Here is a 27,309-nt window from a genome sequence, read left to right as displayed (position 1 = left end):
ACTTGTATTATTCAGGGAGATCATGATATCACTATCTATGTAAAATGTGGAATAAAATGCAGGTAAAAAGCTCCCGTTTACAGACTACAGATTATTGATTGATTATTGTGCTGAGCTAATTCTCCTTTCTGTACATGCAAATTATTAACTTTGAGTGCGTGGAAGTGAAAAACGTAGAGGAATTGAACAGCAGCATTGGAGAGATCAAGGTTGGGACAATAATGGCAGGGCTCTGCTGTTCCTATAGCGACGCATGTCCTCTGTCTGTCTATCTGTCCATTCTGATGGAGAATGTATTTGTTTTTTATTATTATTATGTATTTGGTAGTTGTTGTCATCTATGCCTCCTTATCTATTTTAAAAATGTGTATAAATAAAGCATTTCTAATTACAGTACCTCATAAAATGAGAGAAATAACTCTATACAACAGTTGTGTCAACTCCCAACCACCGCCCTAACATGGACAGTGTTCAGCAGCCGGTCTCTAGTACGGCCAGACAAATGTGTTGGAAGTGTGGAACATCTGCAGGGCCCCTCCCTGGCTGCAGCCTCAACACGTCCCCAGCAGCAGAGCTTACGCCTGGTGAGGCTGGGCTGACTGGAGCACCGGAGAACGCATCTGGGAACACCACTACAGAGCCAATGGGTGGATGACATAACAGGGGCTAAACACAGGCTCTATCTAGTCCATTACACATAATGACATGACAGAGGCTAAACACAGGCTCTATCTAGTCCTCTAGTCCTCTAGTCCATTACACATAATGACATGACAGAGGCTAAACACAGGCTCTATCTAGTCCTCTAGTCCATTACACATAACGACATGACAGAGGCTAAACACAGGCTCTATCTAGTCCTCTAGTCCATTACACATAACGACATAACAGAGGCTAAACACAGGCTCTATCTAGTCCTCTAGTTCTCTAGTCCTCTAGTCCATTACACATAACGACATGACAGAGGCTAAACACAGGCTCTATCTAGTCCTCTAGTCCATTACACATAACGACATGACAGAGGCTAAACACAGGCTCTATCTAGTCCTCTAGTCCATTACACATAACAGAGGCTAAACACAGGCTCTATCTAGTCCTCTAGTTCTCTAGTCCATTATACAAAATGACATGACAGAGGCTAAACACAGGCTCTATCTAGTTCTCTAGTCCATTACACATAATGACATGACAGAGGCTAAACACAGGCTCTATCTAGTCCTCTAGTCCATTACACATAATGACATGACAGAGGCTAAACACATGCTCTATCTAGTCCTCTAGTTCTCTAGTCCATTACACATAATGACATGACAGAGGCTAAACACAGGCTCTATCTAGTTCTCTAGTCCATTACACATAATGACATGACAGAGGCTAAACACAGGCTCTATCTAGTCCTCTAGTCCATTACACATAATGACATGACAGAGGCTAAACACAGGCTATATCTAGTCCTCTAGTCCATTACACATAATGACATGACAGAGGCTAAACACATGCTCTATCTAGTCCTCTAGTTCTCTAGTCCATTACACATAATGACATGACAGAGGCTAAACACAGGCTCTATCTAGTTCTCTAGTCCATTACACATAATAACTTGACAGAGGCTAAACACAGGCTATATCTAGTCCTCTAGTCCATTACACATAATGACATGACAGAGGCTAAACACAGGCTCTATCTAGTCCTCTAGTCCATTACACATAATGACATGACAGAGGCTAAACACAGGCTCTATCTAGTCCTCTAGTCCATTACACATAATGCCATGACAGAGGCTAAACACAGGCTCTATCTAGTCCTCTAGTCCATTACACATAATGACATGACAGAGGCTAAACACAGGCTCTATCTAGTCCTCTAGTCCATTACACATAATGACATGACAGAGGCTAAACACATGCTCTATCTAGTCCTCTAGTTCTCTAGTCCATTACACATAATGACATGACAGAGGCTAAACACAGGCTCTATCTAGTTCTCTAGTCCATTACACATAATAACTTGACAGAGGCTAAACACAGGCTATATCTAGTCCTCTAGTCCATTACACATAATGACATGACAGAGGCTAAACACAGGCTCTATCTAGTCCTCTAGTCCATTACACATAATGACATGACAGAGGCTAAACACAGGCTCTATCTAGTCCTCTAGTCCATTACACATAATGCCATGACAGAGGCTAAACACAGGCTCTATCTAGTCCTCTAGTCCATTACACATAATGACATGACAGAGGCTAAACACAGGCTCTATCTAGTCCTCTAGTCCATTACACATAATGACATGACAGAGGCTAAACACAGGCTCTATCTAGTCCTCTAGTCCATTACACATAATGCCATGACAGAGGCTAAACACAGGCTCTATCTAGTCCTCTAGTCCATTACACATAATGACATGACAGAGGCTAAACACAGGCTCTATCTAGTCCTCTAGTCCATTACACATAATGACATGACAGAGGCTAAACACAGGCTCTATCTAGTCCTCTAGTTCTCTAGTCCATTACACATAATGACATGACAGAGGCTAAACACAGGCTCTATCTAGTCCTCTAGTCCATTACACATAATGACATGACAGAGGCTAAACACAGGCTCTATCTAGTCCTCTAGTCCATTACACATAACGCTCCACAACATGTATCAAAGGGTACAAACATGAAACAAACCAACAAATTAACAAATAAATAGCACTTTTTATGAGATGTTAGGAAACATAGAGGTGATTTGTTGCCGCAGGGAATCATTGTGCTGTGCTTTCCCTTCAGTGGATGTTAATGTGAGGCCAGGAAAACCCCTAAACAATAGCGATGGCCAACAATCATTGTACACTATAGTTACGTCATCACATTTAGTAACATAATGCCACTATAGTCACTAAACACCCCCTGTGGTGTGACAACCATGATACAGTCTCCCATTTCAGTATCATCTATTAAAAACAAGAATTACAAAATAATATAGTAATAACAAACGATCAAGACTAGGTGGCCTTTCTCTCCAACATCCTGCCAAACACACACCTTCTTAATTGGGGGGCCATTACTCATCTCCACAACAAATGTGTGTGGCTCTGGGTTGCCGTGGCAACAGGATGGGGACTATATAGGCTCAGCGGAGTGGATCTTTGAGGGAGCGTTACCATTTATGATTATAATCGCCCTCCTCCTCTTCTCTTCTCCTCAGCATGCCGTGTGTATAGAGGACGGATGAAGTCCATTCTGACCACTTCCATCATGGTCATCACCATTACTGTCTATCAAAATCACTGTCATCATCCTCTTCACAAGTCTGTTTACCAGTCTATTTATCTACATGAGCACCTCCAGTCAAGATTTTAATTTCATGTTTCAAGGGGTGATTTCAAAACTTTTGAAATGCTGGTAATGTCAAGGAGAATGCTAGCATGTGCTTCCGCTTTGTGTCATGATGAATGAAAAGCCCTTTCGTTAACATGACTGGGTCTACTGCCAAGCCTGTCTTCTAAACGTTGTGCCTAATGGAGAGAGAAACGCTTAACACCTGTCCTGTCAGCAACATTATTCACACTATTTCTGTGTTGATGTTAGTGAGAAAAAACATGTACAAAGCTCTTCCATAGAAAGATAGTGGAAGAGTTGACAAGTGGCCTGGAGGACTGGTGCCAACCTTGGAAATAACATTTCACACAATCACCTGCCTCAGGCCACACTGTCAGAGGCACTGGATCCATTTGTGAGGGCCCCAGAGTGTGTGTGTCTATTTTCTCAAACAAAACCCTGTCTCATTCAGTCACACACACTGACCTTGCAAGTACACACCTGCACACACACAAACCCATTCAGGCAGGCACAAGTGTGCACGCATGTATAGGCACAGAGCAGTGCAGATCTCTTCAGAAAAAGTGAATAATACACTTGTCAAATGTGCTTCAAAATGAGCTTTGAATTTCAGAGCATCTGCAATTAGCTCCATTTCCACCTATGTCATTTGAAAAGATGAGGCTCTCTTTCTGTTATGCCTGGAGTGGCTTTCAGTCCCCGTCTCAAACACCATTTCTTAACCGAATAGGTGACTAATTAACAAAGGACAAGTTCTTTTCAGCCTGCGATGGCAGTTCATAAATAATTGCTAGATAATGGTCCTCATTTTGTGCTCTGATAGGCTGGAATTATGATAGTTACTAGATGATATATTCTGTATGTTCACAGGAAGAGGAGTACTGCCATCCATCCACAGACACAGCGCTGCAGCCCTTATATCTTCATCCAACACGCTTTCACATCCACAGACCACATACACACACAAACACACACACATATACACACACACTTTCATGCATCACAGGCAAACAAACACCATGAGAAAAGAAGGAGGACTGTTGGTAGAAAACTGTTGGTAGGGGACTGCCGGTAGAGGACTGCTGGTAGAGGACTGCTGGTAGAGGACTGCTGGTAGAGGACTGCTGGTAGGGGACTGCTGGTAGAGGACTGCTGGTAGGGGACTGCTGGTAGGGGACTGCTGGTAGAGGACTGCTGGTAGAGGACTGCTGGTAGATGACTGCTGGTAGGGGACTGCTGGTAGAGGACTGCTGGTAGGGGACTGCTGGTAGATGACTGCTGGTAGAGGACTGCTGGTAGAGGACTGCTGGTAGAGGACTGCTGGTAGGGGACTGCTGGTAGGGGACTGCTGGTAGAGGACTGCTGGTAGGGGACTGCTGGTAGATGACTGCTGGTGGAGGACTGCTGGTAGAGGACTGTTGGTAGGGGACTGCTGGTAGAGGACTGCTGGTAGAGGACTGCTGGTAGAGAACTGCTGGTAGAGGACTGCTGGTAGGGGACTGCTGGTAGAGGACTGCTGGTAGAGGACTGCTGGTAGAGGACTGCTGGTAGAGGACTGCTGGTAGAGGACTGTTGGTAGGGGACTGCTGGTAGAGGACTGCTGGTAGAGGACTGCTGGTAGGGGACTGCTGGTAGGGGACTGCTGGTAGAGGACTGCTGGTAGGGGACTGCTGGTAGGGGACTGCTGGTAGAGGACTGCTGGTAGGGGACTGCTGGTAGAGGACTGCTGGTAGAGGACTGCTGGTAGAGGACTGCTGGTAGGGGACTGCTGGTAGAGGACTGCTGGTAGAGGACTGCTGGTAGAGGACTGCTGGTAGGGGACCGCTGGTAGATGACTGCTGGTAGAGGAGCCGGGTAGAATTGGGCAGACACATATATCTATCTTCATCATGCGGGAGACAGGTGTTGGAGAGCTACGTGGTTCGTTTTCACACCCTCTGGGCTCTGGGTAGGGGAGTCGGGGTGGCCTAGTTTGAGTGAACAGTCTGTTTTCCTTTGGAGAGATTCTGACATAGCTGTCCATCAGGGGTGGGAAGGGGGGATGTTATAGAGATTGTAGGAGAGAGAAGGCAGAATGGACAGGAGATTTCAGATTATTGTTACTGATTGAGGGATGGCGATCACCTGAATGGAATGATCAGAGGGGGAGAGAAGGAAGTACTGTAAGACGGGTAAAGAGACGCTAGCGTCTTGTTCCATTCTCCTCCGACTCAACCTCACTTTTCAGACACGTCCCCTCAACAAATGACAAGGGAATACTAAATTATCCAGTGGGCATGTTTAGGCTGCATTTAGAACTGAGGTCAGTCACTGGTTGGACCAGTGTGTCAGCTGCCTGGGACACATGAATAGAAATCATGTCCCAGAGTGCCACACTGCTTCAGCTCTGAGCTGTTACAAATCACATCAATGTCGTAATCGCACAGGAGTCTGCCTGGAGGAAATGACCAAACCATCTGTGTATAATAATGGGGGGATACATTTAGCCTCAAACGCTCCAGATCCCTCCTAGATACCAGCTTTTGAGCTTGTCATCAAGAACGACTAAAGACCAACAACTACCATGCAGATACGGTAAGTGAATCCTGGATAGCATGTCAGCTTGGAGCAGTACATACAAGAACACAGTAGTGATACACCGGTATTACATTTTCGGCCGATACCAATATTCAATATTTTCCTTGCCAAAAACTCAGATACTGATAGCCGATATTAAACCTTTTAGTGGCAGATTTTAGTGACCTTTCAAACATTCTGAACCACCTCTACGCAGACGACACCATTCTGTATACTTCTGGCCCTTCCTTGGACACTGTGCTAACTAACCTCCAAACGAGCTTCAATGCCATACAACTCTCCCTCCGTGGCCTTCAACTGCTCTTAAACGCTAGTAAAAACCAAATGCATGCTTTTCAACCGTTCACTGCCCGCACCCGCACGCCCATCACCACCCTGGACGGTTCCGAACTAGAATACTTTTTACATTTTTATTGACTTTTCTGCTCTTTTGCACACCAGTATCTCTACTTGCACATCATCATCTGCTCATTTATCACTCCAGTGTTAATCTGCTAAATTGTAACTTCACTTCTATGGCCTATGTATTGCCTACCTCCTCATGCCTTTTGCACACACTGTATATAGACTTTCTTTTTTCTACTGTGTCATTGGCTTGTTTATTGTTTAATCCATGTGTAACTCTGTGTTGTTGTCTGTGTCACACTGCTTTGCTTTATCTTGGCCAGGTCACAGTTGCAAATGAGAAATTGTTCTCAACTAGCCTATCTGGTTAAATAAAGGTGAAATAAAAAAAAAAATAAAAAAAATTAATTGTAGTACAGTTAAATAGTTAACAAACACACATTGACACAGCGGTCTAAGACACTGCATCTCAGTGCAAAAGGCGTCACCACAGTCCCTGGTTCGAATCCAGGCTGTATCACATCCGGCCGTGATTGGGAGTCCCATAGGGCAAAGCACAATTCGCCCAGCGTCGTCCAGGCCGTCATTGTAAATAAGAATTTGTTCTTAACTGACTTGTCTAGTTAAATAAAGGTTACACACACACACCACACTAGCCAAACAGTTATTTTGTTGACGTTTACCTGTGTCCCCATTGCCAGTAAAACGTAATCACCTATTTCAGTCACTTACTTGCAGTGCTGTTTCGTTGTTCATTTGTTCAGTCATGTCACTCTCAACCAGGATTTCTATGGAACACCGTTTGGGTCTTTGATGTGTCAAATAACACTATTTGATGTGTCAAATAAGCTTGTTGACCAATCAGGACCTGAACATGACTGTGTAACAGTATAACTTTAGTCCGTCCCCTCGCCGGGCTCGAACCAGGGACACATCAACAACTTACACCCACGCAGCATCGTTACCCATCGCTCCACAAAAGCCACGGCCCTTGCAGAGCAAGGGGAACCACTACTTCAAGGTCTCAGAGCAAGCTAACTAGCTAGCCATTTCACATCGGTTACAACTGCACATCACATAATAATTTAATGCGTTCATACATTTTTTACGTAGTTATTACACATTGATTACACTATCACTCGTATTTCATATGTTACAACGATTCATCGATACGAATGCTACGATGCTGGTAAAGTTATCTCACGCACCTACAGTGCTGGTCATAAAAAAAAGCTAGCTAGCTCATGGATGCAAACAATGTTCATCCCCAAAAACATAGCAAAACGACATCTGTTTCAGTAGCTATATAGTTAGCTAGCTAGTTCTTATTTGATTAATGATGGTCGGACCCATCTATGTGAAGCTAGCCACAATAAAGATTAACCACAATAGTGGAATTAGGCAGTTAGCCTTCAAAATAAAAGTATGGCATAATTCTCCTATTTGTATTCATTTGCATCACTGTCAATGACATACTTGTTTTTTGAAGGCAAACCGCAAATTCCACTATTGTGCCTAATCCTTATTGTGGCTAGCTTCAGAACACATAACCCGGTCTGGTTGAGCCTCACTAGCCAGATGAAGCTAGCTGGCTGCTTATAACGTTAGCTTTCGGAAACAGAGTTAAGTAGCTGGCTAGCTATTCATTTTCATGAACTGAAGTTCAATTTCAATTGGCGAACAACAAGTGGCAACCTAGCTAATACTTACTCACAAGGATTCCTAAATCATTGCTAAGAATAATGAAAATGACTGCAGTTTCTACTGGTCATTGTTTTCAGGCTGGTTGTGTTGGTACTAGCTAGGTACCAAGCTAAAGCTAGCTACCCCAGAAGTTGAAGTCGAACAAATGATACTTTATTGCCAATTTGGTATAGTAAACACATCATTTGTGACCGGTGTTTGCTTGTTTGCAGACTTTTTTGAACAGCTTTGACAGTGCTAATGTATCTTTTTTTGACACGCAGACCTAAACGGAGTTCCATAGTATGTATGTTGTGAAGCTAACAACAGTGACGCTATTACTGTGTAACTCCGGTAGGGCAACATCCGAAAAATAGCGCACTTGGTAGTGTGTACTGGCGCTCAACCAGTCGGTGAAAGCCAACATCACTCACGACAGAGACGGTTGATTATCATGTGCAATGAATTCCATTATCTTGGCTTTAATGGATTTCGCCTTTGAGTTGTCTCGCTGAAATTGTCTTACTCTTTAAAATGACTGCTCGACTTCTTGATGGCTCGATCCCCACAGCAGACGTTGTGGGCTAGGTTAGGAATGCTGTTTTGCAAGTGTAGTGCGAAATTTAACGTGGCGTCATTACGTCATACACAGTTGAAGTCGGAAGTTTACATACACTTAGGTTGGAGTCATTGAAACTCGTTTTTCAACCACTCCACAAATTTCTTGTTAACCAACTATAGTTTTGGCAAGTCAGTTAGGACATCTACTTTGTGCATGACACGAGTCATTTTTCCAACAATTGTTTACAGACAGATTATTTCACTTATAACTCACTGTATCACAATTCCAGTGGGTCAGATGTTTACATACACTAAGTTGACGGTGCCTTTAAACAGCTTGGAAAATTCCAGAAAATTATGTCATGGCTTTAGAAGCTTCTGATAGGCTAATTGACATAATTTTAGTATATTGGAGGTGTACCTGTGGATGAATTTCAAAACCTACCTTAAAACTCAGTGCCTCTTTGCTTGACATCGTGGGAAAATCAAAAGAAATCAGCCAAGACCTCAGTTAAAAGATTGTAGACCTCCACAAGTCTGGTTCATCATTGGGAGCAATTTCCAAATGCCTGAAGGTACGAGGTTCATCTGTACAAACAATAGTACGCAAGTATAAACACCATGGGACCACGCAGCCGTGATACCGCTCAGGAAGGAGACGCGTTCTGTCTCCTAGAGATGAACGTACTTTGGTGCAAAATGTGCAAATCAATCCCAGAACAACAGCAAAGGACCATGTGAAGATGCTGGAGGAAACAGGTACAAAAGTATCTATATCCATAGTAAAACGAGTCCTATATCGACATAACCCGAAAGGCCGCTCAGCAAGGAAGAAGCCACCGCCATAAAAAAGCCAGGCAACGGTTGGGGACAAAGATCGTACTTCTTGGAGAAATGTCCTCTGGTCTGATGAAACAAAAATAGAACTGTTTGGCCATAATGACCATTGTTACGTTTAGAGGAAAAAGGGGGAGGCTTGCAAGCCAAAGAACACCATCCCAACCGTGAAGCACGGGGTGGCAGCATCATGTTGTGGGGGGTGCTTTGCTGCAGGAGGGACTGGTGCACTTCACGAAATAGATGGCATCGTGAGGGGGGAAATTATGTGGATATATTGAAGCAAAATCTCAAGACATCAGTCAGGAAGTTAAAGCTTGGTTGCAAATGGGTCTTCCAAATGGACAATGACCCCAAGCATACTTCCAAAGTTGTGACAAAATGGCTTAAGGACAACAAAGTCAAGGTATTGGAGTGGCCATCACAAAGCCCTGACCTCAATCCTATGGAACATTTGTGGGCAGAACTGAAAAAGCGTGTGCGAGCAAGCTGTTTAAAGGCACAGTGTATGTAAACTTCTGACCCAGCGGAATTGTGATATAGTGAATTATAAGTGAAATAATCTGTCTGTAAGCAATTGTTGGGAAAATTACTTGTGCACAAAGTAGATGTCCTAACCAACTTGCCGAAAATATAGTTTGATAACAAGAAATTTGTGGAGTGGTTAAAAAACAAGTTTCAATGACTCAAACCTAAGTGTATGTAAACTTCCGACATCAACTGTATGTAAACTTCCGACTTCAACTGTAGGTATGCACGGTAGCTTTGACATCAGTTTTTAACCTCGGCGTTAAACTAGACATCGGGGCCGATTCCGATATGTTCACCGATATATCGTGCATCTCTAGTAGCTAGTATCTATGACTACGTCCACCACTACCATACCACTACAGGTGGCATGCACTAAAGTCAGACTTATACATAGTACAGGGATCAGGCACAACAGGAGGAACAGACATACGTGACAGGTTGTATCTTTGTACATAAAAACACTCTACATCTAATAAAGACAGGATGGAAGGGGGAGGGAGAGAGAGAGAGAGAGAGAGAGTGAGAGAGAGAGAGAGCGAGAGAGAGAGAGAGGAAATACATTAAGAAAGAAAGAAAGAAAGTGAGAGCAGACAGAATATGCAAAGAGGAAGAAGAGATGAGAGAAGCTAGTTTAGAATGGAGAGGGAAGGATGGAGGGAGAAGAGGACATAGACAGGAGGAGTGAGGGGGTAGTAGGGTGTGGACAAACCTTCTGGCAGGCAGGCAGAGTGCACCCAGGGGAGTGTGTGAGGTGAGCAGAGGAGTGTCCCAGTCAGGACCATAGGCTCTCTGCAAGGCCCAACCAAGTCAGAGACAGAAACAACTGGTCACATTCACCACCAATCACAGACTCCCATTGCTCCCATCTCTCTGTATGTCCTTTAACCAGTGTACCTCTAAGCACAAAAGGGTTTGAATTGGTTTCTTCTTCACTGAGTGTGTGTGTGTGTGTGTGTGTGTGTGTGTGTGTGTGTGTGTGTGTGTGTGTGTGTGTGTGTGTGTGTGTGTGTGTGTGTGTTTCCTTCACTATGCCTCTCACAGACATTTCCACTGTCTACCAACGGCACCTTTGGTTTGAGTTTGATCCACACTGCTGGTCTTCTGCACTAGACAACTTTGAAGCAGGCCATGTTCTATTAGAAGAGTGTGATCATCTATAAGCACATTCTGCTCCGGTTTAATAACTTCAAAACAGAAGAATCTGACATGAAATTGTTCCTGACTTTGCTTTGAGAGATTTATTGGTGAAAGGGGAAAATAATATCATGAAATCTTAATCTAGATAAAGAACGGCATCATGATCTGAGGATTGCGGGTGGATCAAATGTGTATTTCTAGTCTTAAACACTATTGTTTTCTAGCAGCAGATCCAACTGATTAGCATGTCCAACATCCCTACACGCCTATAGCACTGCTCCCTCTATCAGATGAAATCATATTTAATCTAGACCATGATGCCCTAGGGCACGTCAGGGGGAGGCTGGATAGGCCTGGGGGGCTAAGAGGGGGTATCCTGTACTGACACGCGTGTGTTTGATGGGTAATGTGTTAACATCTTCCTCAGGTTTCACTGCCTTGTCAACCTCTCATTTTTTCAAATGCAATTCAAAACCCATGTCTATAGTTAACTATTGAATATTGCGATAGTTTATGTTTCAGATTAGGTCAAGTCATCTTTTGTATAAATAAATAATCTGTCATACAAAAGCCTAACAGGATCCCATACAGGGTCCTTTGTAACCTACGGGTGTTCTGTGAACAGAACCAGTTGTATGGAACAGATGTGCTTCAAGGACCTACATCTGCAAACATCCGCTGAATCAATTCAAAACATTCCAACACATGACTGTCTTGTTCTTGATGATGAGTGAGTTACAGTAACAACACAGAACAATACAGCATGTCATTATTACTGTGAGAGCCATCCTTTAGCATCACATAAAAATTAGTTAGCATGGTGGCTAAGCTACCCAGCTACAAGTATATATGAATATTCCATCTGCTCAATCACTTCAGACAATATCTATGCAGAGGGGAGTGGGTAGAATCATGTCTCTTGGTAGTAAGTACTAGATGAAGTTGCAGGGAAAGGTCGTCTAAATGTCAGCCCTGTGGGCCCTGCTGGTCCCTGGCCTTCCCTTCTGGTTCTCCGTGAGCGTGATAGAGTGACAGAATCATCCAGGAGACAGTCAGTGGAAGAGCTGGAGCAACATACTGTAGCCAAGGGCTAGCTCTGTTACTGGCTCTCTGCCTCACCAAGCTCAGCTTAGCTTTATTGCCTAGGCCAGCCCTGCACTAACTTGGATAAACCCAGTCTAGTCTAACCATAGCCTTTATACTTGCCTCGGTCCTCATCCCTCAGATCCACCTAGGTCACAAGGCATCAAAGTGAGGTCTCTGCTTTGATTTCTCATATCAGGTGCATGTGTGTGTGTGTGTGTGTGTGTGTGCGTGCGTGCGTGTGTGTGTGTGTGTGTATATGTGTGCATGTGCGTGTGTGGTGTGTGAATAGTGAGTTTGTGTGTGTGTGTGTGTGTGGTGTGTGTTAGGCTGAACCTCCAAGCCTAACTGTAAGGGGCCAGGCTTTCTGACAGACAATTAGAGTGCCCGATCATTTTCCCTCGCAGCCAAAATGCCATCTGTCAATTCCAGCCCCACCTCTTGTTTTTCTCCAGTGTTTATTTACCTTTATATTTCTGTGTCTGTGGACAAAATCAGTGTGATTGATTAAGCTATCGTACTAGCCAATCAACGGCCAGCGAATAAAAAAAGTCAACAAGTGAACCAATTTAAGCAGACCCTTTTATCCAAAGCGACTTTCAGTCACATATGCATACATTTTATGTATGGGTGGTCGTGGGAATTGAACCCACTATCCTGGCGTTACAAGCGCCATGCTCTACCAACTGAGCTACAAGTTGGTAGAGCGTGGCACTACAAAGAATCTGGACTCTCATGATGCTGGCTTGGTTATTCAGAGACTTGATGGTCTTATAGGGGCGAGCCGTATCCCAACTTGAGATTCATGTAGAACTAAGACTTTTGAGTAAACTCATCGATATCAATAGGACATTTGCACAAAGGTTTCAATTGCACATGCTGATTTCAAGTTAGGAGCCTTCGCTGATAGAGGTGCATGAGTGATATGACCAACACATGAGAAATCAACATCCTGCTCCCTGGATTTGCAGTCACATATTGTACTGTGGAGGTACATTACAGTAGGTAGTATTCCTACCTATCAAACACAGAGCTGGCAGGTATAGTAGCTCTGAAACAAGACAACTAAAGACTGCTACCCTGGTCCTATCCTCACCCTCTGTCTATTCTAGCCAGTGCAGAGGCAAGTGAGGAGAGAACGGGGAGTTTAGCATCCTCCTTCTATCCTCTCTTGTCTATGAAGCGTGTGTGTGTGTGTGTGTGTGTGTGTGTGTGTGTGTGTGTGTGTGTGTGTGTGTATGTGTATGTGTATGTGTGTGTGCGTGTGTATGCAGCAGGTGTGAGAAGAGTATCGGCGGCCAGTGAGAACAGAGCATGGAGCGTCGCAGTAGCCACACAGAATACCGACAGAGCGTTTACCTGCCCCTGCGTTCTGCTGGTATGCCATGTAGCCACCTCTTCCACGGGCCCCCCTACCTGAGCCACGCACTGCCGCCACTGCCGCCGCTGCCACCGGTCCATACGCCGTCGCTGGGAAGCCTGGGGGACAGAGGGGGACAAGGCATCAGTGTGTGTGGGAGAGAGAGAGAGTGTGTGCGGAGGGGTCGGATTGTGTGAAAGAGATTGAGTGTGTGTGTGACTGTGTGTGTACGGGGAGTAGGGTTGTGTGAGAGAGAGTGCATGTTTTTATCTGCGTGTATAGGTTGGGGATTGGCTCGTTTGAGAGAGAGGGACTGTGAGTGTGTGTTAGCGTGTATATCTCTCTATATGCCCAGTAACTGGGATTAGTTTTGGATTAGCAAGTGACATTGCTTTCTAACATGAGGAAAAGACGAGTGAGGGAATCTTCTAGTTGGCAAGCTGTATCAGGGGGAGGGACCAGTCTTCCAGATCCTCAAGAATAGGAAATAAAGTGTTAACTTGGAAACATAACCAACATCATGCACCATGAAGACCGATATGGACATTTGGAACACGCTCGCACACTTTGTAGTCCACTTAAGTAATTTATCTCGCTGGCTCCGTGCGCTCTGTGCAGAGGAAGGTAGGAGGGAGTGAAAGAGAAAGCCGTAAAGTCGGGAGAGCGAATCAGCCGCAGTTGTCAGCCGGCGAGGTTTATGCCTTGGAACTCAACCAATCAAAGGGATAATTTGGTCTCCAGGCAGCGTGAACGGCTGTTGCAGCCCCAGCGGACCACTGGGCCTGGGGAACGAGGGAGGAACAGGGGGATGGAGGGATGATTTGTGGAAGAAAGGTGACTGGGTAAACTTGGCATTATTATGAGTCTGGGCATCTGAGATTCATCGCTTGGTTCTGAGTGCCCTTTGGGTGGAGGTTGGCTGGGACAGGAGGACACAGGTTGAGGAGATTCTAGATAGAGGAGAGGAGAGTGTGCATATTTAAATGTTCCTTGCTTTAAAGTGTTACAGCATTGTTCCCAATATTCATAATACAATGAGGCTCAATTGTCTGTGGCTTGAAAGCACACAAGTATTTTTCTGCTCTTCATTATCTCTTTCCCTGTCAATTATCTAACTTGCCAACGAATGCAACAAAGAAGACGTCTCCACAGCATTCTACAAAGATCCTTACGTGCAGTATGCACTCAGTTAAACAATGCATAGGCCAGTCAATAGGTAGACTGTGGACAATAGCCTTCTAATGAACATCTTCGTGGTTACCTATTCTTTCAACATATTCACACAAAGAAGAGGGAGTTGCAGTTGGCCAACTATTCAGCTACTGTTTAGGCTTTGATAAGCAACGGTAACCAGTAAAGTTTTTTTTTGGTTTGCTTTGTCAAAAATACAGTTGTAGCCTTTGATAATAAAGGGATTGGGAAAGGGTTTTTGGTAATATTGAGCATGAACATGGCTGAGAGCTGCTGTGTCTATGTGTGTGTGAGTGAGTTAGCGAGAGAGAGAGAGAGAGAGAGAGTGTGAGAGTTAGAGAGAGAGTGCGAGTGTGAGAGTTAGAGAGAGTGTGTGTGAGAGAGAGAGAGAGAGAGTGAGTGCGTGTGAGAGAGTGTGAGTGTGAGAGAGAGAGAGAGAGAGAGAGAGAGAGAGAGAGAGAGAGAGAGAGAGAGAGAGAGAGAGAGAGAGAGAGAGAGAGAGAGAGAGAGAGAGAGAGAGAGAGAGAGCACAGAGCAAATGAACACGAACCAGCTCCAGAGTGTGTGTACTCGCCCGTCGAGGGTCTTTGACTTTGACTGGATCTTATGATGTTCAAACATCATAATTAAATATCATCATTATAGAGGGAGACAATGAAAGACCCAGCAAGGAGGACGAGGACTCAGTCAGTCAGTGGTTAGTTATTATGATATAAATATAATTACAGACCATATCTCTCACTAATTAAAACATATTTGGCTGCAGAGGGCTATTCATGATAAAGGGCCCAGACACAATGGAGCAGTGACATTGGCAGATAGTTGCCATCAGACAGGAGGGATGCCATGTAATTCACTCTTTCTCCACTTCTTTCTCTTCTCTCTTATTAAACAAAGCCAGTCCCCATCCTGTTCTATTAGCGGACTTAAAAACCTCTGATGTGGTGCTAATATATAATCAACAAATTGGAATTTAGGATGAGATTAAGTCTGAACAAAGGTCTGAGTTGACGTGTACTATTGAGAGGGGAGACGCCAGTGAGCATATGATAGGACAGCGAGCTGTCCGCAGGAGGAAGTTATTGAGCGATGTGGTGCCCTTGGCTTGAGGCAGGCCCACTCACTAGACCAGTCCACAAAAAGGCACCAGGAGAAAGGGCAGAGAAAAGAGGACGAAAGCAATGAGTGGAAATGAGGTGCTAGCCAGGGAGAGGAAAAACAGAGCTGGTGTAGGTAAGTGGGCCTGAATGCTGTGCTCTGAGGGGCTGTGTTAAGGGGTGCTGGGGGTTAAGAGGAACACTGTGGTGTCCAGGATGAGGTGGTTCCCCTACTACAGGGACATTCCATGTGTAAGGGCCTGGAGGTCAATGTGGATTAGGACCATGCCGAGAGAGAGAGAGACTGGCTGGTAGATAAGGTCATGATGAACAGAAATATAGCTCTTTCTTTATTTCTTCCTGTGGCAGCACAGTTGGGTAAGATTGGACAAGTATGCTTTTCACACTGTGTTCATACTGAGCTTGGATTCTCAAAGGCATACAAATGATTTGCTATCTGCCCTCCAATTTCCTCAAACATCAAGCCAAACATTTCCCAACAAATTCCAAATATTTCACGAGACCAAAAAAGTGTCAATCTTTGTTTCTCCTTCACTGCCAATGTTGCGACTCGGCACCCTGTAGCCTCTGTGTTCCAAAGTTGGCGTTCGATGGGCAAAGTTGTGGAGAGAGATAACATGCTGGGGATTAGTTGGGTTAATTAATAGATCTTAGGGCAGCTGTGGAGGTTCATTGTTTTGTATTCACAGACTGCAAAGACGCCGCCCAGGAGAGCCTCAGCGACATAAAATCAATTTCATGGCTCCGTTATTACTGGAGAGATAAAGCCAATATTTAGCTGGTAGTTTCTGCAGGTTTCTATTTATTTAGCTGGTAGTTTCTGCAGGTTTCTATATATTGCAGGTAGTTTCTGAAGGTTTCTATTTATTTAGCTGGTCGTTTCTGCAGGTTTCTATATATTTAGCTGGTCGTTTCTGCAGGTTTCTATATATTTAGCTGGTCGTTTCTGCAGGTTTCTATATATTTAGCTGGTAGTTTCTGCAGGTTTCTATATATTTAGCTGGTAGTTTCTGCAGGTTTCTATATATTTAGCTGGTAGTTTCTGCAGGTTTCTATATATTTAGCTGGTAGTTTCTGCAGGTTTCTATATATTTAGCTGGTAGTTTCTGCAGGTTTCTATATATTTAGCTGGTAGTTTCTGCAGGTTTCTATGTAATTAGCTGGTAGTTTCTACAGGTTTCTATTCATTTAGCAGGTAGTTTCTGCAGGTTTCTATATATTTAGCTGGTAGTTTCTGCAGGTTTCTATGTAATTAGCTGGTAGTTTCTGCAGGTTTCTATATATTTAGCTGGTAGTTTCTGCAGGTTTCTATTCATTTAGCTGGTAGTTTCTGCAGGTTTCTATATATTTAGCTGGTAGTTTCTGCAGGTTTCTATATATTTAGCTGGTAGTTTCTGCAGGTTTCTATTAATTTAGCTGGTAGTTTCTGCAGGTTTCAATATATTTAGCTGGTAGTTTCTGCAGGTTTCAATATATTTAGCTGGTAGTTTCTGCAGGTTTCAATATATTTAGCTGGTAGTTTCTGCAGGTTTCTATTCATTTAGCTGGTAGTTTCTGCAGGTTTCTATATATTTATCTGGCAGTTTCTGAAGGTTTCTATATATTTAGCTGGTAGTTTCTGAAGGTTTCTATATAATTAGCTGGTAGTTTCTGAAGGTTTCTATATATTTAGCTGGTAGTATCTGCAGGTTTCTATATATTTAGCTGGTAGTTTCTGCAGGTTTCTATATATTTAGCTGGTAGTTTCAGCAGGTTTGTATTAATTTAGCTGGTAGTTTCTGCAGGTTTCTATATATTTAGCTGATAGTTTCTGCAGGTTTCTATATATTTAGCTGGTAGTTTCTGCAGATTTCGATATATTTAGCTGGTAGTTTCTGCCGGTTTCTATATATTTAGCTGGTAGTTTCTGCAGGTTTCTATATATTTAGCTGGTAGTTTCTGCAGGTTTCTATATAATTAGCTGGTAGTTTCTGAAGGTTTCTATATATTTAGCTGGTAGTTTCTGCAGGTTTCTATTATTTAGCTGTTAGTTTCTGAAGGTTTCTATATATTTAGCTGGTAGTTTCTGCAGGTTTCTATATATTTAGCTGGTAGTTTCTGCAGGTTTCTATATATTTAGCTGGTAGTTTCTGCAGGTTTCTATATATTTAGCTGGTAGTTTCAGCAGGTTTGTATTAATTTAGCGGGTAGTTTTTGCAGGTTTCTATATATTTAGCTGGTAGTTTCTGCAGGTTTCTATATATTTAGCTGGTAGTTTCTGCAGATTTCGATATATTTAGCTGGTAGTTTCTGCCGGTTTCTATATATTTAGCTGGTAGTTTCTGAAGGTCTCTATATATTTAGCTGGTAGTTTCTGCAGGTTTCTATTAATTTAGCTGGTAGTTTCTACAGGTTTCTATTAATTTAGCTGGTAGTTTCTGCAGGTTTCTATTCATTTAGCTGGTAGTTTCTACAGGTTTCTATTAATTTAGCTGGTAGTTGTTGCAGGTTTCTATATATTTAGCTGGTAGTTTCTACAGGTTTCTATTAATTTAGCTGGTAGTTGTTGCAGGTTTCTATATATTTAGCTGGTAGTTTCTGCAGGTTTCTATTCATTTAGCTGGTAGTTTCTACAGGTTTCTATTAATTTAGGTGGTAGTTGTTGCAGGTTTCTATATATTTAGCTGGTAGTTTCTACAGGTTTCTATTAATTTAGCTGGTAGTTGTTGCAGGTTTCAATTTAATTAGCTGCTAGTTTCCGCAGGTTTCTATTTATTTAACTGGAAGTTTCTGAAGGTTTCTATTTATTTAGCTGCTTGTTTCTGCAGGTTTCTATATATTTAGGTGGTAGTTTCTGCAGGTTTCTATATATTTAGCTGGTAGTTTCTGCGGGTTTCTATTAATTTAGCTGGTAGTTTCTGCAGGTTTCTATATATTTAGCTGGTAGTTTCTGCAGGTTTCTATATATTTAGCTGGTAGTTTCAGCAGGTTTGTATTAATTTAGCTGGTAGTTTTTGCAGGTTTCTATATATTTAGCTGGTAGTTTCTGCAGGTTTCTATATATTTAGCTGGTAGTTTCTGCAGGTTTCTATATAATTAGCTGGTAGTTTCTGAAGGTTTCTATATATTTAGCTGGTAGTTTCTGCAGGTTTCTATTCATTTATCTGGTAGTTTCTGCAGGTTTCTATTTATTTAGCTGTTAGTTTCTGAAGGTTTCTATATATTTAGCTGGTAGTTTCTGCAGGTTTCTATATATTTAGCTGGTAGTTTCTGCAGGTTTCTATATATTTAGCTGGTAGTTTCTGCAGGTTTCTATATATTTAGCTGGTAGTTTCAGCAGGTTTGTATTAATTTAGCGGGTAGTTTTTGCAGGTTTCTATATATTTAGCTGGTAGTTTCTGCAGGTTTCTATATATTTAGCTGGTAGTTTCTGCAGATTTCGATATATTTAGCTGGTAGTTTCTGCCGGTTTCTATATATTTAGCTGGTAGTTTCTGAAGGTCTCTATATATTTAGCTGGTAGTTTCTGCAGGTTTCTATATATTGCAGGTAGTTTCTGCAGGTTTCTATATATTTAGCTGGTAGTTTCTGCAGGTTTCTATATATTGCAGGTAGTTTCTGCAGGTCTCTATATATTTAGCTGGTAGTTTCTGCAGGTTTCTATATATTGCAGGTAGTTTCTGCAGGTCTCTATATATTTAGCTGGTAGTTTCTGCAGGTTTCTATATATTTAGCTGGTAGTTTCTGCAGGTTTCTAAATATTGCAGGTAGTTTCTGCAGGTTTCTATATATTTAGCTGGTAGTTTCTGCAGGTTTCTATATATTGCAGGTAGTTTCTGCAGGTTTCTATATATTTAGCTGGTAGTTTCTGCAGGTTTCTATATATTTAGCTGGTAGTTTCTGCAGGTTTCTATATATTGCAGGTAGTTTCTGCAGGTTTCTATATATTTAGCTGGTAGTTTCTGCAGGTTTCTATTCATTTAGCTGGTAGTTTCTGAAGGTTTCTATTCATTTAGCTGGTAGTTTCTATAGGTTTCTATATGTTTAGCTGGTAGTTTCTATAGGTTTCTATATATTTAGCTGGTAGTTTCTATAGGTTTCTATATATTTAGCTGGTAGTTTCTATAGGTTTCTATATGTTTAGCTGGTAGTTTCTATAGGTTTCTATATATTTAGCTGGTAGTTTCTATAGGTTTCTATATGTTTAGCTGGTAGTTTCTGCAGGTTTCTATATATTTAGCTGGTAGTTTCTGCAGGATTTTATATATTTAGCTGGTAGTTTCTGCAGGTCTCTATATATTTAGCTGGTAGTTTCTGAAGGTTTCTATATATTTAGCTGGTAGTTTCTGCAGGTTTCTATGTAATTAGCTGGTAGTTTCTGAAGGTTTCTATTTATTTAGCTGGTAGTTTCTGCAGGATTTTATATATTTAGCTGGTAGTTTCTGCAGGTTTCTATATGTTCAGCTGGTAGTTTCTGCAGGTTTCTATATGTTCAGCTGGTAGTTTCTGCAGGATTTTATATATTTAGCTGGTAGTTTCTGCAGGTCTCTATATACTTAGCTGGTAGTTTCTGCAGGTTTCTATATATTTAGCTGGTAGTTTCTGCAGGTTTCCATTTATTTAGCTGGTCGTTTCTGCAAGTTTCTATATATTTAGCTGGTAGTTTCTGCAGGTTTCCATTTATTTAGCTGGTCGTTTCTGCAAGTTTCTATATATTTAGCTGGTCGTTTCTGCAAGTTTCTATATATTTAGCTGGTAGTTTCTACAGGATTCTATTAATTTAGCTGGTAGTTGTTGCAAGTTTCAATATAATTAGCTGGTCGTTTCTGCAGGTTTCTATTTATTTAGGTGGTAGTTGTTGCAGGTTTCTATATATTTAGCTGGTAGTTTCTACAGGTTTCTATTAATTTAGCTGGTAGTTGTTGCAGGTTTCAATATAATTAGCTGGTAGTTTCTGAAGGTTTCTATATATTTAGCTGGTAGTTTCTGCAGGTTTCTATATATTTAGCTGGTAGTTTCTGCAGGTTTCTATATATTTAGGTGGTAGTTGTTGCAGGTTTCTATTTATTTAGCTGGTAGTTTCTGCAGGTTTCTATATATTTAGCTGGTAGTTTCTGAAGGTTTCTATTCATTTAGCTGGTAGTTTCTGCAGGTTTCTATTCATTTAGCTGGTAGTTTCTGCAGGTTTCTATTTATTTAGCTGGTAGTTTCTGCAGGTTTCTATTAATTTAGCTGGTAGTTTCTATAGGTTTCTATATATTTAGCTGGTAGTTTCTGCAGGTTTCCATTCATTTAGCTGGTAGTTTCTATAGGTTTCTATATGTTTAGCTGGTAGTTTCTGCAGGTTTCTATATATTTAGCTGGTAGTTTCTGCAGGTTTCTATATATTTAGCTGGTAGTTTCTGCAGGTTTCTATTCATTTATCTGGTAGTTTCTGCAGGTTTCTATATATTTAGCTGGTAGTTTCTGCAGGTTTCTATTCATCTAGCTGGTAGTTTCTGCAGGTTTCTATATATTTAGCAGGTAGTTTCTGCAGGTTTCTATATATTTAGCTGGTAGTTTCTGCAGGTTTCTATTAATTTAGCTGGTAGTTGTTGCAAGTATCAATATAATTAGCTGGTCGTTTCTGCAGGTTTCTATTTATTTAGGTGGTAGTTGTTGCAGGTTTCTATATATTTAGCTGGTAGTTTCTACAGGTTTCTATTAATTTAGCTGGTAGTTGTTGCAGGTTTCAATATAATTAGCTGGTAGTTTCTGAAGGTTTCTATATATTTAGCTAGTAGTTTCTGCAGGTTTCTATATATTTAGCTGGTAGTTTCTGCAGGTTTCTATATATTTAGGTGGTAGTTGTTGCAGGTTTCTATTTATTTAGCTGGTAGTTTCTGCAGGTTTCTATATATTTAGCTGGTAGTTTCTGAAGGTTTCTATTCATTTAGCTGGTAGTTTCTGCTGGTTTCTATTCATTTAGCTGGTAGTTTCTGCAGGTTTCTATTTATTTAGCTGGTAGTTTCTGCAGGTTTCTATTCATTTAGCTGGTAGTTTCTATAGGTTTCTATATATTTAGCTGGTAGTTTCTGCAGGTTTCTATTCATTTAGCTGGTAGTTTCTATAGGTTTCTATATGTTCAGCTGGTAGTTTCTGCAGGTTTCTATATATTTAGCTGGTAGTTTCTGCAGGTTTCTATATATTTAGCTGGTAGTTTCTGCAGGTTTCTATTCATTTATCTGGTAGTTTCTGCAGGTTTCTATTTATTTAGCTGGTAGTTTCTGAAGGTTTCTATTCATTTAGCTGGTAGTTTCTGCAGGTTTCTATATATTTAGCTGGTAGTTTCTGCAGGTTTCTATATATTTAGCTGGTAGTTTCTGCAGGTTTCTATATATTTAGCTGGTAGTTTCTGCAGGTTTCTATATATTTAGCTGGTAGTTTCTACAGGTTTCTATTAATTTAGCTGGTAGTTGTTGCAGGTTTCAATATAATTAGCTGGTAGTTTCTGAAGGTTTCTATATATTTAGCTGGTAGTTTCTGCAGGTTTCTATATATTTAGCTGGTAGTTTCTGCAGGTTTCTATATATTTAGGTGGTAGTTGTTGCAGGTTTCTATTTATTTAGCTGGTAGTTTCTGCAGGTTTCTATATATTTAGCTGGTAGTTTCTGAAGGTTTCTATTCATTTAGCTGGTAGTTTCTGCTGGTTTCTATTCATTTAGCTGGTAGTTTCTGCAGGTTTCTATTTATTTAGCTGGTAGTTTCTGCAGGTTTCTATTCATTTAGCTGGTAGTTTCTATAGGTTTCTATATATTTAGCTGGTAGTTTCTGCAGGTTTCTATTCATTTAGCTGGTAGTTTCTATAGGTTTCTATATGTTCAGCTGGTAGTTTCTGCAGGTTTCTATATATTTAGCTGGTAGTTTCTGCAGGTTTCTATATATTTAGCTGGTAGTTTCTGCAGGTTTCTATTCATTTATCTGGTAGTTTCTGCAGGTTTCTATTTATTTAGCTGGTAGTTTCTGAAGGTTTCTATTCATTTAGCTGGTAGTTTCTGCAGGTTTCTATATATTTAGCTGGTAGTTTCTGCAGGTTTCTATATATTTAGCTGGTAGTTTCTGCAGGTTTCTATATATTTAGCTGGTAGTTTCTGCAGGTTTCTATATATTTAGCTGGTAGTTTCTGCAGGTTTCTATTCACTTAGCTGCTTGGCTTGTAGGGACCTGGTTTTTGGACCAGGGAACAAGAGCAAAATTTGGGTTGACGCTGAGAGGACCAGACCCTACACGTTCTGCACTGCCTTGTTCCCCCGTACCTCTAGCCCTGTCTCTCTTCTGTTACCTCTCCTCCTCTTTGTCTAGCACTCCTAAATCTCCTTGTTATATTTGTGTTTCTATATCTATACCAACCCTCAGGCTCCCTTCCCCTTTCGTCTTTCCCCCATCTCTCAATCTCTCTCTCTCTCTCATACACCTTGTCTCGTTCCCTGTACAGCAGACACCTTCTCTCTTTCCCTGAACAGCAGACACCTTCTCTCTTTCCCTGAACAGCAGACACATTCTCTCTCTCTCTCATACACCTTCTCTCTTTCCCTGAACAGCAGACACCTTCTCTCTTTCCCTGTACAGCAGACACCTTCTCTCTTTCCCTGTACAGCAGACCCCTTCTCTCTTTCCCTGAACAGCAGACACCTTTTCTCTATTTCCCTGAGCAGCAGACACCTTCTCTCTTTCCCTGTACAGCAGACACTTTCTCTCTTTCCCTGAACAGCAGACACCTTCTCTCTTTCCTTGTACAGCAGACACCTTCTCTCTTTCCCTGAACAGCAGACACCTTTTCTCTATTTCCCTGAGCAGCAGACACCTTCTCTCTTTCCCTGTACAGCAGACACTTTCTCTTACCCTGAACAGCAGACACCTTCTCTCTTGCCTTGTACAGCAGACACCTTCTCTCTTTCCCTGAACAGCAGACACCTTCTCTCTTTCCCTGAATAGCAGACACCTTTTCTCTATTTCCCTGAGCAGCAGACACATTCTCCCTTTCCCTGAGCAGCAGACACATTCTCTCTTTCCTTGTAAAGCATACACCTTCTCTCTTTCCCTGAACAGCAGACACCTTCTCTCTTTCCCTGTACAGCAGACACCTTCTCTCTTTCCCTGAACAGCAGACACCTTCTCTCTTTCCCTGTACAGCAGACTCTTTCTCTTACCCTGAGCAGCAGACACATTCTCTCTTTCCCTGAATAGCAGACACCTTTTCTCTATTTCCCTGAGCAGCAGACACATTCTCCCTTTCCCTGAACAGCAGACACCTTCTCTCTTTCCTTCTACAGCAGACACCTTCTCTCTTTCCCTGAACAGCAGACACCTTCTCTCTTTCCCTGTACAGCAGACACCCTCTCTCTTTCCCTGTACAGCAGACACCTTCTCTCTTTCCCTGTACAGCAGACACCCTCTCTCTTTCCCTGTACAGCAGACACCCTCTCTCTTTCCCTGTACAGCAGACACATTCTCTCTTTCCCTGTAGAGCAGACACCTTCTCTCTTTCCCTGTACAGCAGACACATTCTCTCTTTCCCTGTAGAGCAGACACCTCTCTTTCCCTGTAGAGCAGACACCTTCTCTCTTACCCTGAACAGCAGACACTTTCTCTTACCCTGAACAGCAGACAGAGGTATGTGGGGCTCCTGCAGCCCAAATAAGAATGAATGGGCCAGCACTGCAGAGACCATTGAGTCCTGTGCACACAGCAAGTCTGAGTTTATTCTTCCTGACGACTAAAACCAAACCAGGGCTGTGAGGGAGGGAGGGCTGTGAGGGAGGGAGGGCTGTGAGGGAGGGAGGGCTGTGAGGGAGGGAGGGCTGTGAGGGAGGGAGGGCTGTGAGGGAGAGAGAGTGAAAGAGAGAGGGAGGCCAGACAATTGTGATTTAGAATAGATTTTAAACTATGACAGCATGGCAGTTCTCTGTAACAAGGAGTTCTGGGGCATCATCCGCAGGCTGAACTATGTTCCATTGGTTGTTAACAAACGAAGTAACAGTAACAGCTGTCTAGCCATAACACATTCAGTAGCTGGGGGGCATGTTGAGAGCAGGGCCGAATTTACGATTTACGGAACTGGCGCACAGGGCATGTGCCCCGGGGCCCCCGACCTCCAGAAAACGAGCTGCTTTTCTAAATGAGATGTTATTTGGTTTGGGGTGCTCCCTGCAGATAGGTACCCCTGGGCCACCAATCTGGCCCTGGTTGAGAGGGGGGTGTTGTGTATGTCTAGGGAGCTAGTATACTGTAAAAGAATGAGGTAGGTCAGATATATATATATATATTTGCAAACCACTGTTCTAAGGACGAGTCTGCTTTAGTTCTTCCTACCATCTGTGGACCCCCAGAACCTTATCTCACCTTCCATCCTTCTTTAACGACTTCAGCTCGAGGTCACTAATTATCATTGCACCCCTCACGTCTTTGCACACTTGTCTCCTTTCCTCTCCCCAATAGCCCTTACCCTCTGCTCCTCACCCTCTCAGTCTCCTTTCCTCTCCGCAATAGCCCTTACCCTCTGCTCCTCACCCTCTCTGTCTCCTTTCCTCTCCCCAATAGCCCTTACCCTCTGCTCCTCACCCTCTCAGTCTCCTTTCCTCTCCGCAATAGCCCTTACCCTCTGCTCCTCACCCTCTCTGTCTCCTTTCCTCACTCCAATAGCCCTTACCCTCTGCTCCTCACCCTCTCTGTCTCCTTTCCTCTCCCCAATAGCCCTTACCCTCTGCTACTCACCCTCTCTGTCTCCTTTCCTCTCCCCAATAGCCCTTACCCTCTGCTCCTCACCCTCTCTGTCTCCTTTCCTCTCCCCAATAGCCCTTACCCTCTGCTCCTCACCCTCTCTGTCTCCTTTCCTCACTCCAATAGCCCTTACCCTCTGCTCCTCACCCTCTCTGTCTCCTTTCCTCTCCCCAATAGCCCTTACCCTCTCCTCCTCACCCTCTCTGTCTCCTTCCATATACACACACAGTATACCATTCATTCCCCTTTTCTCCATCCTCTCTGTCTCCTTCCATATACACACATACAGTATACCACTCATTCCCCTTTTCTCCATCCTCTGTCTCCTTTCCTCACTCCAATAGCCCTTACCTTCTCCACCTCACCCTCTCTGTCTCCTTCCACATACACACATACAGTATACCACTCATTCCCCTTTTCTCCATCCTCTCTGTCTCCTTTCCTCACTCCAATAGCCCTTACCTTCTCCTCCTCACCCTCTCTGTCTCCTTCCATATACACACATACAGTATACCACTCATTCCCCTTTTCTCCACCCTCTCTGTCTCCTTCCATATACACACATACAGTATACCACTCATTCCCCTTTTCTCCACCCTCTCTGCCACTATCATCTTTTCACCTCTTCTCCTTCCCTTACTTCAGGCAGAATATAAAATGACCACAAAACCTTGAGAGGTGACAGGTTTCCAATGTAAAGAGCTTTCTCTGTGTGTTGCTTCAGCTCCCACAGCAATATTAGGTGATAAATACAGAAACCCCATTCCTGTAATAAACACTGACATGCAGTAGGGTTGACATGCTGTGGCAGAAATGAGTCGGGTTTTGCAATATGTGTTTGGTTTTCCCTTGTGACTCACAAGGCAGCCTTGTCAGTAATCCAGTAAGGCTTTCTAAAGCTTACAGAAAGGAAAGCACTCGCTGAAAAAAAGGTTGACTTGTGTTAAAATAAGCAATGGAGGAGAGAGTGTATAATATGAAAAGAGCACAATCTCCATTGGCATCTGTTCATTGCACGGTGCAAGGAGAGGTGAGTCCTTCTCCTCTGTGTGTATGTGTCCGTGCCCGTGTGTGTACGTGTGTGTACGTGTGTGTGTGTGTGTGTCTGTGTGTACGTGTGTGTGTGTACGTGTGTGTGTGTGTGTGTGTGTGTGTGTGTGTGTGTCTGAGTGTGTGTCATTGTCCGACAGAACGGAAAGCTCTCTCTTACTAGCGCTGCTGCTGCATATGCTTACAAAGAAGACCTCTGTGTGCAACGCTTATCAAAGGCATGGCTCAGTCTGAATACTGGAAGCACCAAGCTCAGGGGAAGACTGACTGACTGAGCCACAAACACCATTCAGCCATAGTACTGTAGCCTAACTACCTCACTACTATCCAGAGCCTTAATGTGTCTGCATTGACAGAGGAGAAGAATCGACTGACAAAAATGCTCTTCAGCCCATTCAGATGTGTGAAATAGCAGGGAATGAATGTGTGATGAACCGCATATGTGTATCGTAAGGCTGAGAATTCTGAGTTTAAAGTCATAAAGGGATGTATAGTTCAATCATGTAACACCCCCAGATAACTTCTGTCTGTCTACACTACTCTCAGAAGAACATAGAGTCAAGCACCTAGAGGAGGAGGACAGGAAGAACAGTATTAACTGTTATGATTCCCCAGTGTTAGTATATAATGTATTATGTGACTGTTATGATTCCCCAGTGTTAATATATAATGTATTATGTATTATGTGACTGTTATGATTCCCCAGTGTTACTATATAATGTATTATGTGACTGTTATGATTCCCCAGTGTTAGTATATAATGTATT

The 27,309-nt window shown here is 42.6% G+C and overlaps 1 protein-coding gene across 9 annotated transcripts in view; it reads right to left on the bottom strand.

Annotated features, from left to right (window-relative positions):
- LOC110507900 (RNA-binding protein Musashi homolog 2) overlaps positions 1-27,309 on the bottom strand; it is a 372,381-nt gene that overhangs the window by 35,777 nt on the left and 309,295 nt on the right. For 5 of the 9 annotated variants that reach the window (XM_021588306.2, XM_021588303.2, XM_021588305.2 and 2 more), the window contains exon 11: positions 13,445-13,564. In XM_021588306.2, the coding sequence (XP_021443981.2) occupies positions 13,445-13,564 (120 nt within the window). Of the gene's footprint in view, positions 1-10,622; positions 10,655-13,444; positions 13,565-27,309 lie in introns of those variants that run through there. The other 4 variants (XM_021588313.2, XM_021588308.2, XM_021588312.2 and 1 more) reach the window with 2 other exon arrangements.

Source organism: Oncorhynchus mykiss, chromosome 27 (assembly GCF_013265735.2).
Source record: "Oncorhynchus mykiss isolate Arlee chromosome 27, USDA_OmykA_1.1, whole genome shotgun sequence".
NCBI lineage: Eukaryota > Metazoa > Chordata > Actinopteri > Salmoniformes > Salmonidae > Oncorhynchus > Oncorhynchus mykiss.
This window is presented reverse-complemented; position numbering and strand designations above follow the sequence as displayed.